Source organism: Argentina silus (genome assembly GCF_951799395.1).
Source record: "Argentina silus genome assembly, chromosome: 1".
In the NCBI taxonomy this organism is placed as follows: Eukaryota; Metazoa; Chordata; class Actinopteri; order Argentiniformes; family Argentinidae; genus Argentina; species Argentina silus.
In genome coordinates, this window is record NC_139655.1 from 27,391,145 (window position 1) to 27,406,305 (window position 15,161).

Below are 15,161 nucleotides of genomic sequence, written 5' to 3' on the forward strand. Positions count from 1 at the left end.
CATGCTGTGCCGGAAAGATACCATTTTGTCTCCCAAACTCATATTGTAAAAACCATTTAAGCATGAGGATGTCACCGATGTTGAACACTAAAGAAGGCCAAATGGCAATTACAGTTTTTTTTTTATTACAAGTCTCTTCACCCACACTGAGAAGAGTACCATGAAAGGGCTCAAAATACCATCAGGTGTGCTAAATCTTAACCTGCTATGAGTTTTCAAGGCAACGGACTTCAATTCTCTAGTTCACTTATCAAGTGGGATATTGTTTGCAATTGGAGTGTGTGCATGTGGGAGGGGGGTCAAACGAGAGAGAGAGAGGGGGGGGAAAGAGAGAGGTTTTCAGCAGTTTCCTTGGCTTTTGAAAATATTGAGTGATGGACGTATGTGGCAGATTTATACCCTGTTCTTAATTTGATAGTTTTTAATGGAAATGAACCACAGTGCTGAGAGGTGCACACATTGCATTGGCACCCTCTGCTGCTGAGGGATGTGCATGCTGGGAAGCCAGCTCACAGAAGATTGTATTATGGAGAAGAGAGCCAACTAACTTATTTATATTTTGTCAGAGTGAACCACACACAGTGAGAGAGAGAGAGAGAGAGAGAGAGAGAGATGTGTGTGTGTGTGTGTGTGTGTGTGTGTGTGTGTGTGTGTGTGCATGCGTGCGTGCTTGTAAAGGGTGTGTGTGTGTGTTGGGGGGGGGGGATTATCCCACCTGAAAGTGAGAAAGAGACACAAGCTGTCACGATGTTCCCACGTATGACAGTGTTCGGTACCAAACAGAGAGAGAGCGTGGCAGATGAGGGCAGCCACTTCCACATCAAACACACGTTGTCACAACAGTGCAACAGAGCCCCCCCTTACCGTCACAATGACACCATTCTGCTGCTCGTCAGGACGCAGGAGGGGAAGCAGAAACGTACGTCAAGCAAATACACCATCGATGAAAGAGGAGAGAGATAGGATAAGGATGAGGAGGAGGTGTCCACACAGACAAAACAGCGGTCAACGTGCAGAGGACTCAGGAAAAGTGGCGTTGCGAGCTGTGCCGTTGCGAGCTGTGCCGTTGCGAGCTGCCGTGTTCCCATCGCTCCATGAAATTGAATGTCGGGAAGGAAATGAAGTGTGCCTTCCAATAACGGCAAAGGCGATCATTGGAGCATTTGAGAAATATGAAATTGAGAGAATATCTTCTTGTGTTTGGGTGAAGGCGAGGGCTTATAGTAGTATCATTCCATTGATTACACAGCATGTCCTCTGCATGCAGTGTGATTCTAGGGAGAAAAGCAGGAAGGCGATGTAGGAATAAAAAAGGTGGAGTTGTAAACTGTTGTAACAATGTGACAACTACCAATACATTTAAATGCCATTGCATACCTTGATATTGCACAAAAAAGAGAAAAAAAGAAACATCCTCAGTGCTATTCCTCATCTCTCACACCATGCCAAAGTTAAGAGGATGGAGTGCTCCTCCATATTTCATGTGTGACAGACTCAAATTGGCCCTGTGTAGCTGGGAGGCGTCTTTCTGCTGGTCAGGTCAGGGCACCGAACTCTACACTTCACACCCCCCATCCTACTCCAGGTTCATGAGGCAGAAGAACTCCTCTAAGCACAGAGGAAGGCTGAAATACAATAGATTAGAAGAGAAGAGAAGAGAAGAGAAGAGAAGAGAAGAGAAGAGAAGAGAAGAGAAAAGTGATAATGCAATTTCACATTTTGTGTGAACAAAGAAATGCTGGCAACATTGTACTTCTGTTCAGCCACTGGACAAGCCATTGTATTGTAAATATACAGTAGTTGTTCAGTACTACTGTGAAAGACAGTAATCTCACAGACCTGGCGGGACGGTTTGCGGGTGGCATTAGATTGAGGGAACTTATTTGAGGGATAAAGTTAAAGGAGAAGAAGGAGAAAAGGAGGGGTTGAAGTGTGGAAGGACAGACGCAGAAGAGCCCGTCTCTTTGTGGAAGCTTGCGTATCTGTCTGTCGGGAGTCATCGCGTGCCAATCTCCCTGCTCGGCAGAGTGAAACTGAGGCAATGTACCCCATGAAATATTCACCAAAGTTGTATTTGGTAAAAGAAATAAAATGGCAGAAAAGAAACCTGTGGTGCGATGGAGAATTACCCAAATGCTCTTGATGTCAGGTTTGCTTAGGCGTTCTTACAAGAGGGGTGACGAGGGGAACGGCAGGGGGTCCATTAAATGTTCACATAAATGCACCCCCTACGGCGACTAACTCTCCAGCTTAAGCCTCCATCCCAAAAAATAGTAAAGTCCTGGAAACACTGCTCTCTCTCTCTAGGCATTCGCTGTTCCTCTTCCCTTATTTAACACTTCAGTTGAAGTTGTCCAGGAGCGCGAAATGACAACAAAAGCATTTGTTGCTGATCATAGACATTTCCATGTTTCTAACATCATTAAAACACTGAAAAAAAATCATGTCACACACACATCCAATTCCCGTGTGTACGGTACAACATAATCTTCCATAACGTACCATAATGAAGTGCTTTCATAAATACAGCATCACCTAGCCACATTTTCCTTTTTCTTTTTTTGTATTGAAATGGATACTATGAATCTGCTATAAATGGCAACAGGATAACAATAGTGCATGCTGGGTATTGTGTGCTCTCCTCTTACTCCAACAATATCTGCTCCTTCATTGTGCGTCTGTGAGGACCGCTTTATCAGGACATTCTTCTCATTTAACAAACCTGTCGACAAAACTGTCCTCCAAGGTATTTTTACACCTAGCAGTTTTTTAAAAGTGCATCGTTATGTTTAGCACCAATAAAGTTGACAATTAGAAGCAGTTACTATGAGACACATCTTTTTATAAAAATGACGAATGACGCAGTGTTAAGAGCTGAGCCAATTACCCACACGTAAGCTGTTCTTTTAGTATAATAGAGGCTGTTAGTTTGAGTTGCAGCATATTCTTCCTAGAGGTAGCCCCAGTCCCAAATGTAATAGAGCATATTATGAATTGGCTCCCATCCACGGACACCATGCAATTGTTATAAGAGCCCCAGCACTTGGAGGTTACTGTTAGGGCCATGGCTATGGAACACAACGTTCTCTCTGCTCTTGACCATGTACTGTCTATGGGGAATTAATATCAGCTTATGGAATGGCAGCAACTTTACACCATGCGCCCAACTGAATAAATGATTTATCTGTACCTGCTGATAGGAAAACCAGACCAGTTATGTATGTATTTATGCACAATTCAAACCACCAAATACAAAGACTAAAGATCCAGGGCACCAGAACTTATAAAACTGGGGGTTGTGAAGGGTGGGGGGGGTGTAGGCACTATCTTCTCACACGTTACGTAACAGAGGCAGCCAAGTAAAGCTGGTACAACGCCACCCACTACCCCATATAAGATGCTGGAACGTTTCGATAAGAGAAACTAGGCCAGCTTATAGTCAAATACAAAAACAAAGGGGGAGGGGGTGATTAGCATTTAATTGGGCCGTACGAGCCCCGGTGAGTCATTACTAGTGTTTGCTTTTCAAATGGGGGCCGCTGTCATGGCCTTCATTGCCGTCCATTGCGAAGTGCATGTAACATCAGGAGACATGGTGTGGAGTACAGTGTGGTAGGGCGCCATTAGCCACTACACACTAGGCATTAACACAACACAATTAGAGCTGGGCCCACACAGTCCCTGTGTATCTGTGTGAAAAGGTCACTTCTGTCAACCTTATAATTATAATACTCTTTTCTCTTATCAGGATTTTTGATTTGCATGCCTCAAGAAAAAAAAGAGAAGAGCGAATGTCGGGGCAGTGACTGGTGCACGAAGGACGCAGTTTGTGTTATAAATATTAGATTATCAAACGGTATAAATATATCTTGATGTGATTTGATGATATTTGGGTGTGACTCATCTCACACTCAAAGCTAAACCTCTCAGTTTGGAGATACCAAGGTATGGAAACACAACAAAATATCAAAAGGCCACGAAGGCCATTCACAAGAAAACATGAGGAACTGAAGCAAAAAAACATCTATGTGGCCTTGGTAGTAGTCATATACATCAATTTTAGCCCCAAAATTGACTAAAAAGTGTAAAAACAATTCCATTTTTTTCTTAATTGGAGCATGATTGGTGGTGAGTTGTGACACCTGAGTCACCCTGAGAAATGTTGAAGGTTAGGCTTTGGCTGGTATCTTGAAAATAGCTACCAATAGCTACAACTGAAATAGCTACCACCACTCGTCCTGATTGAGTCGTTTGTCCAATACTATGAAGGTGACTTCAATAGCTGTCTAGCAGCAGAGGCCTATGTTAAGAAAATGAAGTCAAAGGACTTAGTTTCACAGTTTATTCAAGTTGATTGTGTATTACAGACTTGTCAATGTTAGCTAACACAAGCTAGCTAATGTTACCAGTCAGAGATCCTGTCTCTCTCTCAGTTCATCCATCGCCACCGCCTGCTCATTCTGTTGAGGGGCAGCGGCAGCCGGTTAAAAGAATAAAGCTGTATAAGACCATTTGGAGATGGCGAGTCAGGGGGGGAGATGTCCTCAACTTCATTCTCTCTGTAACAAAGCTAGCTGCTCTCCTCACCTCGCTGACCTTACCACTGTGACCTTGTCACTTCTATCATCCATTGTTTGTTATGATTGAGAAGGGAGGCTAGGTTCCGAAACTGGTCATGTGGTGGCAACGACACACTCAAGACACACCGACTCCTCCAAGACACAAATCTCTTTTTCATTTTTAAAAAATCAGCCAGTGCACCCCCTCTTTAAGTTACAGCACCACATGGATGCTGCAGCAGCCCTGAACACTTTTTGTGATTGAAAGAATTGTATCTTTAGAAAAATACCACAACACACTTTTCACAAACATATCCACAAGCCATCCTTGTCTTTCGAGAAAAGATGGATGAATCAATTCAATCTGTGATGGCTACAAACAGACAAGATGATGCAATTCTAAAACAAATAAACCTGCATGTATTTGAATGCTGTTTTCATGAAAAGAGGGCGAGTGGTTTCATATTCACATTCCATGATGGTGACATGCAGATAAACCAGCTGGGCTTCGAAATCTAATCTTGACCGAGTGTTTTGTCTATGGAAATTACTGGGTTCTTATCAGCTTCAGGGGGTATTTGTGTGGACTCTCTCAGTGGCTTAGTGAAGGGACTCAATCACCACTGCCCGTGATAGGCTTCGCTCTCCTCATCTCGCTCCGTCTTTTTATCTGATGAAAAGGAAATGAAAGGATGGTATCTTGTGTGCATGGCGTCTTCGGCTCAGGAGATGGGGACTCATTCCCGGTGAGCCACAAGCCTTTTCTTTGGGACATGGCCATTGTATCAGAAAAATGTATTTATTATACTGCGTTGGGAAGTGAATGAACAGAGGCTACGTGATGCCATGGGAACGGACGCTGTCAGGTTAGGTCCTGTGAGGTGGTTTGTTTTGGGGATGTTAAGGTGGGTTGGTTGTATCAGTGATGAAAAGGAGGGAGAGAAGGAAGGAGGGAGAGTGAACAAAGAGAGAGAGAGTGGGAAGGAACAGAGGATGGGAGGGAGGGGGAAGAAGAAGGGAGCAAGAGTAAAGGAAGGGAGGTAGATAAGGAAGGAAATGAGAAAGTGAAGGAGAGGAGGAAGAAAGAAAAGGAAAGGAAAGAGGGGAGAGAGGGAAGGAGGGGAGGTTTGTGCTCACCTTTACACTGTCACCAGTCCTCAAGCTGCTCCAGAGCGTCTCCTGAAACCTGGAGAGATCCACCTGATGAGCCCCTCCAAGCAGAGCCTGAGGGAATGAGACACTGATGAGGATAGGCAGAGAACACACAGACACACATACTGTACACATACACACACTGTACACATATACACACAAACAGTACATACATACATACACACACACACACACATGCACAATGCTCATCATACCTGCTAGCCTGACAGGTACAGTAGTTTAAAAGGTATATTTCATAACTTATAATAAGAGCCCGACCGATACTGGATGTTTGGGTCCGATACCGATGCCAATTAATGGGGGGCAGAATTCACCGAATTAGTATATATTTTATATATATATCATATATTTTTACATAATTCCTTTTTCATAAGAAAACAATGGCAAAAAGATGCTCTGAATGACATTATCTCCATTGATAAATAGAGGCATTTATTTTATCTGCAGTTACTTTACCAAATGATAATTTCACATGTTCAGTGCACTCTGAGGTTTATTCCAGCTCTCCCCCTCCTCAAGACGAACTTTATCAAAGTGCTATGTTCCGCTCTCTTCACGAGAGTAAACAAACCTGCGCCATGCAGTCCATGCTGATACGGTTTAACTAACTTTGTTGAGACCAGGCTTACCTAGTTCGGGAAGCCTGGGGAAATCATTTGCAGAAAGTAGCTACAAAGGGGTGGAAACCGATTTGGATTGAGTGATGCCTTGCGACACGAACCATACCTTGAACCAATAAAATACCTTGCTTGGGCAGAGCTCCAAAATAACAGAATTCAGTTTTTCTTTCAGGTTTTCTTCAATATTGCAAGTTAGCATAGGCAACAACTCTCTGCAAAATAGTCCTACCCGGTTGGAAAAGATGATGCACATAACAACAAGCAACCATTCTACAGGCATGTGGGGCAGGGTTCTTGGAATATAACATCCAATGAAATTGGGAGCACATGCTCACGTCGCTCCGTCCAGTTCTATCCCAGCCAGATCAGCTAATCTAAAATTATCCAGACCTCCAAAGGAGGTGTAAGAACAATGTGATTTGGAGGTATGGCTACACAAGACTACGGTTGAACTACACACCAAAGCTGCTTGTGACGAAAGTAATTCTGAAATTCAGGGATACAAGCTAACCATGTTAACTGGTGAAATAATGATTGGCAAATATACTTATAAATAATTATTTCTTTACTAAATAATATCTTGCTGTGTGACTCCTTATGCCGATTAACACAGCTGAGAAAGGGGTACATGGCGGTTAAGGGTTAACATATCCTGTCATGTATTAATGCTTAATTTTTGTTATGTTACATGCCTTATTCTAAAATGGATAAAAAAAAAAAATCCCTCATCAATCTACACATAATACCCCATAATGACAAAGCCAAAACAGTTTATTAGAAATGTTTGCTAATTTATCAAAAATAAAAAATCTGATTACACTGATTTTCTATAATTTCAGAATGTGAGGCTGATGCACATTTTTGGTGCCGTATCGGTGAATTATTGGAGGAATATGTGCAGAAACAGATTTTTCAGTAAAAGGCCAATATCAGCCGATAATATGGGTTCTCTGATATATCTGTCGGGCTCTGCTTATAATATGCTGCACACCATCCATCTCCAATTCACTCTAGAGATATCCCAGAGCCACATCTGCTTATTTATTCAAGCAATTCTCTCATTTAATCAGCTTTTACAGCCACACTGCTAAGTTTACTGCTTATATAAGTCAAATACCATTCATCATAGGGAATTCAGTGTAGTTAAGCAGATATAGTGCATGTTTTAATTCAGAGGACAACAAACACTCATAATATAGAAATATACATTTGCTTATGCAACAAGGAAATGGAATTTGGTTTTATAGCCCCAAGAATTGACAAGCGAATATATCTGGACTCCTACTAGTTTGTAGCTAGCGGGCATCAAACCACTGTTCAAAGCGAGTCAGTGAAGCGATGTCCACCAGTGAATAGCCATCAGTCACTCACTGCCTGTGAACCCGAATGTGACGCTGCTGTGTGGGGAGAGATGGGAGGGAGAGATTGGAGGAAGGTGGTGCGGCTCAGAATGTTTATTCATGTGAAATGGAGTCCCCTGGAAGCCATTTTGGCAGCGATGTATCGCAGCGGGCGTTGACCTTTAGATACTATGCACAATTAAGCTAAGCTAATAAACACTACTGTGACTCTGTGATGCTCTGACTCGACCGAGACAAAGCCGCACACACCAAGGTGCACTGAATCACCATCAACTTCAGCAAAGACAATGACACCAGAAGTTGTTTTGTGCTTACAAGGTATATTCTTTTCTAAGGCTGTTAGGAAAGTAGATTGTGTTGTGTGACATGAGACAATAAGAGATGAATTTGAAAGTTCTATAATGGACCAATGTTCAGGGTTTCTATTACCCCCAAGTTTGACTTTTGAACCTACAGTATATCTCCTTTTATTGATAATATATCTATATTTAATTTTGCCTTTAAAAATAAAACAATACACTACTGTGTATTCCCAATGAACTATAGTGGCACTGAATTGAAATATTTGTTTTGAATTTGTAAGAAATGCATTTTCATAGGCATTGTAGTTTGTCGTGTATGGTAGAATGGAATCAAACAGTGGAATCAAACAGTGGCCAACTTACTTAGTGTTCAGATTAACTAATTGTAACTCAATAGTGAAATCAGGAAGCAATGGATGTGGTTATTTGGTACGCATTTGAGACTACTGGAGGCTAAATCAACCACTGTTGTTAAAACCATTTTCATTGTTTGTCAATCGCTTGTATTGAAATGGAATGGTTCACAAGGATTAGATCATAGACCTAATGAAGGCTCATTGTTTTGGACCACATGGATTGGAAATTGAGGATCTAATTTGAGTCCTCTCCTCCCCTATGGGCATACAACTGTAATGCACTAGCAAGTAATTAATGTTAATTTATGAATGCATCAAATTAATAGTGGAAGACAACCTGAATAGATATCTGGGCTACTCTAAATGTGTCCCTTTGCTTTGGATGAAATTTGCAACAAGGTAGAACTGGAAAAGGTGGACATATCAAACTGAAAGGCTATGGGTGAGAAAAGACAGAGATGAAACCAACTTGTTCCCAACTTTGCTGTGTATGTAATGTGTTTTTAATGAACCATGTTTTTCATCATGACATGCTGCTTTCTCTGTAGTCTACTGCCTCTGAAACACATATCCTTCTCAAACAAGCATTTCAATCTAATGTTGTAACTGGTGTTTCATCTTTCATATTGGCCTACTGTACAACCTCTACACCTGATTTAGTCAAACAAATGGGGGCTGAGCAAACCGAACGCAGCTATATAAAAAATATATTATAACTTACGCACAGTTCAGGCAAAACTATTCCCAACTCCCCTGTCTACAAATATTACCATACCTGGGTAGAGAATATTACTTTTCTGGCTATGAGTATAAAAAACATCACATTACACTATAAAATATGTGGTAATAATGCAGGCGAATATGTAGTATATCATATTACCACAAACACACACAAGACTGGAAATATCAACACACACACACACACCCTTGTAATGGATCTGCCACTTGTATGGTGTCATAGATTCTCCTTATCTCAGTTTCCTCCCACATTGGATTTAGAGGAATATCCTTGCTATGCCCGACACCTCCAGAATCACTGCTGAGCAACATGCTGTTCAAATGGTGAAGTAGTCACAAGTCATCTCCTCACAGCCACATCGACGGGGGGGAAACTGACCAAAATAATATAACTAATTGGGAGATTTCCCAGGGTGCAACACTGATCATTTTACCTGATACGGAGTGGCACATACAATCCCATGAGCCTAAGGCCCAATTTGAAGCCCAGATGATTTCCTCCCCTTTCTCTCAAGATTCAGATATAGTGCCACATCTCAGGCTGGTTCCAATCCCTGTCCCCAGTTTAATTTGTGATCTGAGATTATTCAAGCAAACCAGGTTAGGTGATTGTGTTGGATTGCGATGGATTGTCGAATTATTCTTTTGCCGAAGCTGTGGGAGGCTAAATCTAAGTAATCCAATACCTTGAAATTGGCATTTGTGATTGTTCTGAGGAAGATTGTATTGGGATTACTACAAATAACTACAATTTGTCATTAAAACAGGATGGGGTCTAGTTCCTGTTAATGTGATGTTTGTGGTTTGTCATCACACAAGGACAAACAAAGGAGGAGAAGTCTCCTGTGGAGGAAAATCAGGGGAAATGGTGCCAGAGAATTGAGGAGAAATGAGTGGCTGTAGATGAAAGGATACAACTGTGGCAATCTGGCAACAACTGTGATCATAATGCTGGTGGTCTTGAGCAGTCTTTCAGTGGCTTATTTCAAAACCATGCTCACCATAAACTAAACTATGTATCAGCACATACCTATTGATATTCAGCACACAAGCAGCATCTGCTTGTTGAATCAATTCATGTACTCTAGTAGTATACTGTAGTAGTATATATACAGTATGTATGACATACTGAGCAACTATTGTGACGTGACATTGTGACCTGACACAAGTCCTGACAAGTCATGAGAATGTCTTGCCGTCTGTGCATGACAAATAATCTAAACAATCTCAAGACACATAAATAAATACAAATGGCAAACAGCACATGTGCCATCCATTACTGGTTATTATACTAAGGAAACCTCAAAACACCTTAACCAGGCAGGCAATTGAGTGAAACCCACAGGGCAAAAAGACATGGAAGAGGACAAATGAGGAGGAGATTAAAAAAAAAAAGGCAGGAACCACCTTGAATAAAGTCAAGAAAACCGCAGAGAACAGAGTTCGCTGGAGATGTACCATATTAGCTCCACTAGGAGCTTAAAGAAATAAGTCAAGTAATTCACTGGTTAAGTCAACTTGTGTTATTAAGACTCATCTGTCATAACCTGGCAAAAATAATAATGCCATAATGTCTGTGATAGGGTTTAAGCACAGTGTTTGGTAGCACTTTACATTATAGCTGGGAATATTTGGGTAATATCATGGTAATCACCATGTTAATTACCAGTCATTACTGATAGTTACCAGTACCAATAAAGACAATTACCTTGTTATTACAAGGTAAGGCGGACTGTAGTTTCTACTTAATTATTTTTGCATGAAAGATGCTTGTTTCCGTATTATTGTTACACTGTTTCCATATTGCTCTTAAATCATTGAAACCGATGAGCACACATTTAATTTGATTTATAACCAACAGAGAATATTGAAATAGTAAGACTAGAAAACTAGAAAATGCTATTTTACCTATTTCCATTTTGTTCTTGCCTTGTATCCAATGTTAACCTCACAACTTGGTTTGTGAGTAAGGTAGATACTATAAAATAAAGTGGCATCAGAGCTGGAAAATGCTAGATTACCTGTTTCCATTTTGTTCTACCCTTTTATCCTGTCTTAACCTGACAAGTAAGACCATGGTTAGACCATCAGTCAGTGGTAATACAGTCATACCTATCAGTATACATGCATACACTGCATCATTAACACAGCAATAAGCTACCAATAGGTCTGATACATAGGCCTACATGAAGGGTTTATGGATGATTCCATACAGTTAATGCAAATGTATATTCTCCCTTAAAACATTGAGACGTTGACAGTAGCAATAATAAGTTGTCCAGTAGGTAAATGACATCATGTCTGTGATAGGGAAATCTTATAAATAAATCTTGCTCTGCAATGTCATTGTTTGTGGGTGGAGAATTAATGTCGGAAACATCTTCAAACCTTTGTATTACACTTGTTGGAGTTGGATGGAGTTGACTCTTCTATTGGACTGAATAATACTTTCAATGATATTCACCGCGATAATTAATTCACAACAATTACAAGACGCTACAAATGTTCTGAGATTAACATAACATAATATTCAATACATGCTTGTGATTTTACAGTCCAAAGCTAGTCCTATGGCTCAAGCGCCACAGCTACTGTTAGAGCTAGCTACTTTCAACTGAGGTTAATGTTTGGTTATTACAAAAAAACAACAACATATTTACTAATAAAAACATAACACAGCTACAGTATCTGTACTTAACGTAGCTATACTCTGTAACTCTTTTAACTGAAAATAGTCCTTAGTGACTATCAAAAGAAAAGCTCAACAGTACTTTAATTAGCCGTTTGTATCACAGTTGTTTAGTGAGTTATTGGTTCTTCTTCTATTAAAAGAAACAATTGCAGGTTCTCTGTTCAAGCATCCTTCATGCAAAATTATGTACATGGAAACTAGTAATAACAAGTAATAACAAGGTAATGGTCTTTCTTGTTACTGGTACTACCAGTAATTACTGATAATTACTATGGTTTTTACCCACTTATTCTGAGCTGTAATGTAAAGTGGTACCACAGTGTTGGGCATTCTAATACAGATCCCAACCTTATATCTCAAAACTGACAGATATCAGGTAAAGGTGTGACATCAGATATGGATGCATGCTTTGACCACTTTAATAAACAGTGCCTCTTTTCTTAACATAAAAGCAAAAAGAATGGCAGATGGATCAATGTGCGCCTTACATCGGTCTATATTTGCTCGGTATCTGGACTCAGGGAACATTTCATAAAGGCCATAGGGTCGGCTTATCGTGGAGCTAAATGCCAATGTAATTATTAGTGTCTGGAGACAGTGGGAAGGGAAGTGCATCCTGCGGCAGTACACCATATTTAATTAATAAATGTCACCCTGTAGAGGGAGACGGAGAGAGAAGGGAGTGTGAATGCAGCACTGACTCTCTGGCTCTGGTCCACAAGAGAACACAAGCACACAGGCCAGAGGGGATAGGAAACTGGGGGGGGGGCTTTAAAAAGCAGAGGATAACAGAGGAATGAGATTATACACACATGAGAGCATGCATGCGATTCGTACATGTAAGACCAGAGATGGAGGGAGGCTAAGCGGGAGAATGGGGGACTCTGTTCTCTTGACTCAAAGGGCACACAGTGAGAAATTATATGATACTAAAATCGACCTTGTGACTCACAAGGCTGGTCACAACGAGCATAGCTGAAGATAGACCAATGTGGCACAGCGAGCGCTGCACACAATGGTCTAGGAACCATCCTTTCCTCACTCTAATTAACACCCATGTTAGCAGTACATATTTGAGCCGGCTTCTGAGTGAGCGCATTGATTGGTTCTCACTTACTTTGTATTTGCATTTGGTCAAGGCATCTTGTTCCTTTCTCTATTCATTGGAGTGAAAACATACCTGATGGTTCGTTCAAGTAAAAAAGATAAAGATACAGGGGGTACACAAACCACTGAGGGCACAGCCCCTTCTTTATCGACTCACCGTGCCGACAACATCCCTAGACTCTGAAGTCAGGTACAACAGACATCGAGTCACACTTTAGCTAGGCTAGGTCACAACCTTTTGACCTTTATGTTTGTAAGTAGAAACTCAAGAAGGGCTCTGAACAGTGTAGTACAGCATGGGGCCAGATTGCAGAAATAAAAATAAATACACTGGCATCTCCCAGTGTGTATTGATGTTACATGTCTACATCAAAGGACTGGTGTCTTTGCATACATTCACTGTCTAATGCAACCTTTGCAATTAGCAATTCAAATGGGCAACTCTGAACTTCACCGACAGTCAACGTGTACTTTACTTAGAGCCCCTATCCCAAAACAACCCCTGCCGAGCCCCAATTCCCCAGACACTTGTATATCTGAAAGGATTGGATAGATGTAAACAATATGGCAGAAGCTTCCTCTAGGCCAAGTGGAATTTTCACCATCTTGCTTTTACCAATCCAAATCATGCAAAGGGTTTCTCTGTTGATTCTGGACAGGGAAAGCACCTACTTTCTGAATCACGCTTACCGAAATGAATGCAAAGACACATTTAGATCTCAATCCCACATTCATGGTGTCCCCAAAAATCTGGGTCTTGTTTTGCCTCGACGAGGGTCGACGGGGTCAGCCGTCCTGTCTCTTTGCTTAGCTGCCTGTCAGGAAGTCTACACGGAGCAGGCAGGTTGTCAGAGAGGAAACAATGTCTCATGACGCCCCCTGCCTCTGTTCACCCTCCCCCTTCTCCCCTGTTGCTGTGCTTAAGACAGGGCTACACCTGGGACCCCCTCGCCTCTGTGCCATTACTGTCATTGGATCAGCGACAGACTACATGTATCCCTGGCTTTTATTCCCTGCCTACGTGTTAACCCTGAACCGATGAAAGAAAAGAAAAGAGAGGAAGAAATAAAATAGGAAATAGATCAAGGTCTTGGATGGCTATAAAAAGAAGATGGCTCTAAATGTTCCTTACATAAAGCCTCTCTCTTGCATGAATCTTCCGAGGGTGCCACTTCTCAGCAGACAGAAGCACTATTGTTGTTTGGAAACAATGGCAGCGTTTCTGAGGCGACAGTTTAGCGAAAGCAGATGCTTTTGTCGCCAATCAACTTAACACGTACACCTACCCTCCTCCAGGCTGGCTTTGCCTCATCAGCCTCAAATGGCACAACGCATTTCTGTGTTGTTCTTCACTTACTCAGAAGACAAGAAGACTGAAAAGGTCATGACTGAAGTAACGGTGTACCAGGCCTAACTCACTAATAGAGCAGAGGGAGGGAAAGGGAAATGTGCGTAGAAGTATAAGGCTAATAATGGAAAAAAAGTAAAGTTATGAATGAGCAAAGGTATGAATGCAAGCCCAGGCAGTTGTTATGGAACACACTGACAGAGTGTGTATACACTCTCTGATCTCCCGACTTTTCACCGTAACCAATTACATTTTGAGGGAGTGTACAAACACGGCGTGATTCAGAGCTTTTTCAAATTTTGAGCTAGACAGAATTCTGAGGAAGAGCCGTCTGTGTCTGGCTCTTATCCCCGGCTTCTCCTAGCCTAGCTGAGCCTGAGCCAGCAAATATCAGTCGGAAAAAAAGCAAGCCTGACAGACAGATGCAGGAGTTTTGTCGTGCCGTGTGTCATCCCTAGCTAGCAAGCCGAATCTTAGCAGTCTCAAAAGCCTGAGATGATGGGGAAACATTCTTTGTCAAACGTCAGATTTTGTGACTTCTTTACGCCAAAATATGACTACTTTACGCCTGAATGTACACTGTGGTCCTGCTGTCTTTGAGAGCTTGTCATTATAGTCTTATCTGCCATACAGTGGGGTCACCATGGAGACCTCACAAAACACATCTCCTTTTCCAAAGAAGGATGCAGTTTGTCTGCATTGTTCAGCAAGCCTTGTATGTATTTATCTTCTCTTGTGTCTGAAGAGATTTGATTTGAGTTTTGGTAAAAATGCTAAAATACTTTCAGTTTCTCAGATGACATGATCTATCTAAGTTATTGTTAACTCCTTTACCTGGAACATATTGCACTGTCAATTGAATAAAAGTCTAAAACCATTTATCTAAAACCAGATAAATATTTAAT

General features: G+C 41.4%; 1 protein-coding gene across 2 annotated transcripts in view; it reads right to left on the reverse strand.

The window, feature by feature from the left end:
• The window catches only part of LOC310804013 (glucosidase 2 subunit beta-like), a 112,459-nt gene that overhangs the window by 67,442 nt on the left and 29,856 nt on the right, over window positions 1–15,161 (reverse strand). For both annotated transcript variants that reach the window (XM_083669061.1, XM_083669060.1), the window contains exon 9: window positions 5,697–5,783. In XM_083669061.1, the coding sequence (XP_083525187.1) occupies window positions 5,697–5,783 (87 nt within the window). The remainder of the gene's footprint in view (window positions 1–5,696; window positions 5,784–15,161) is intronic.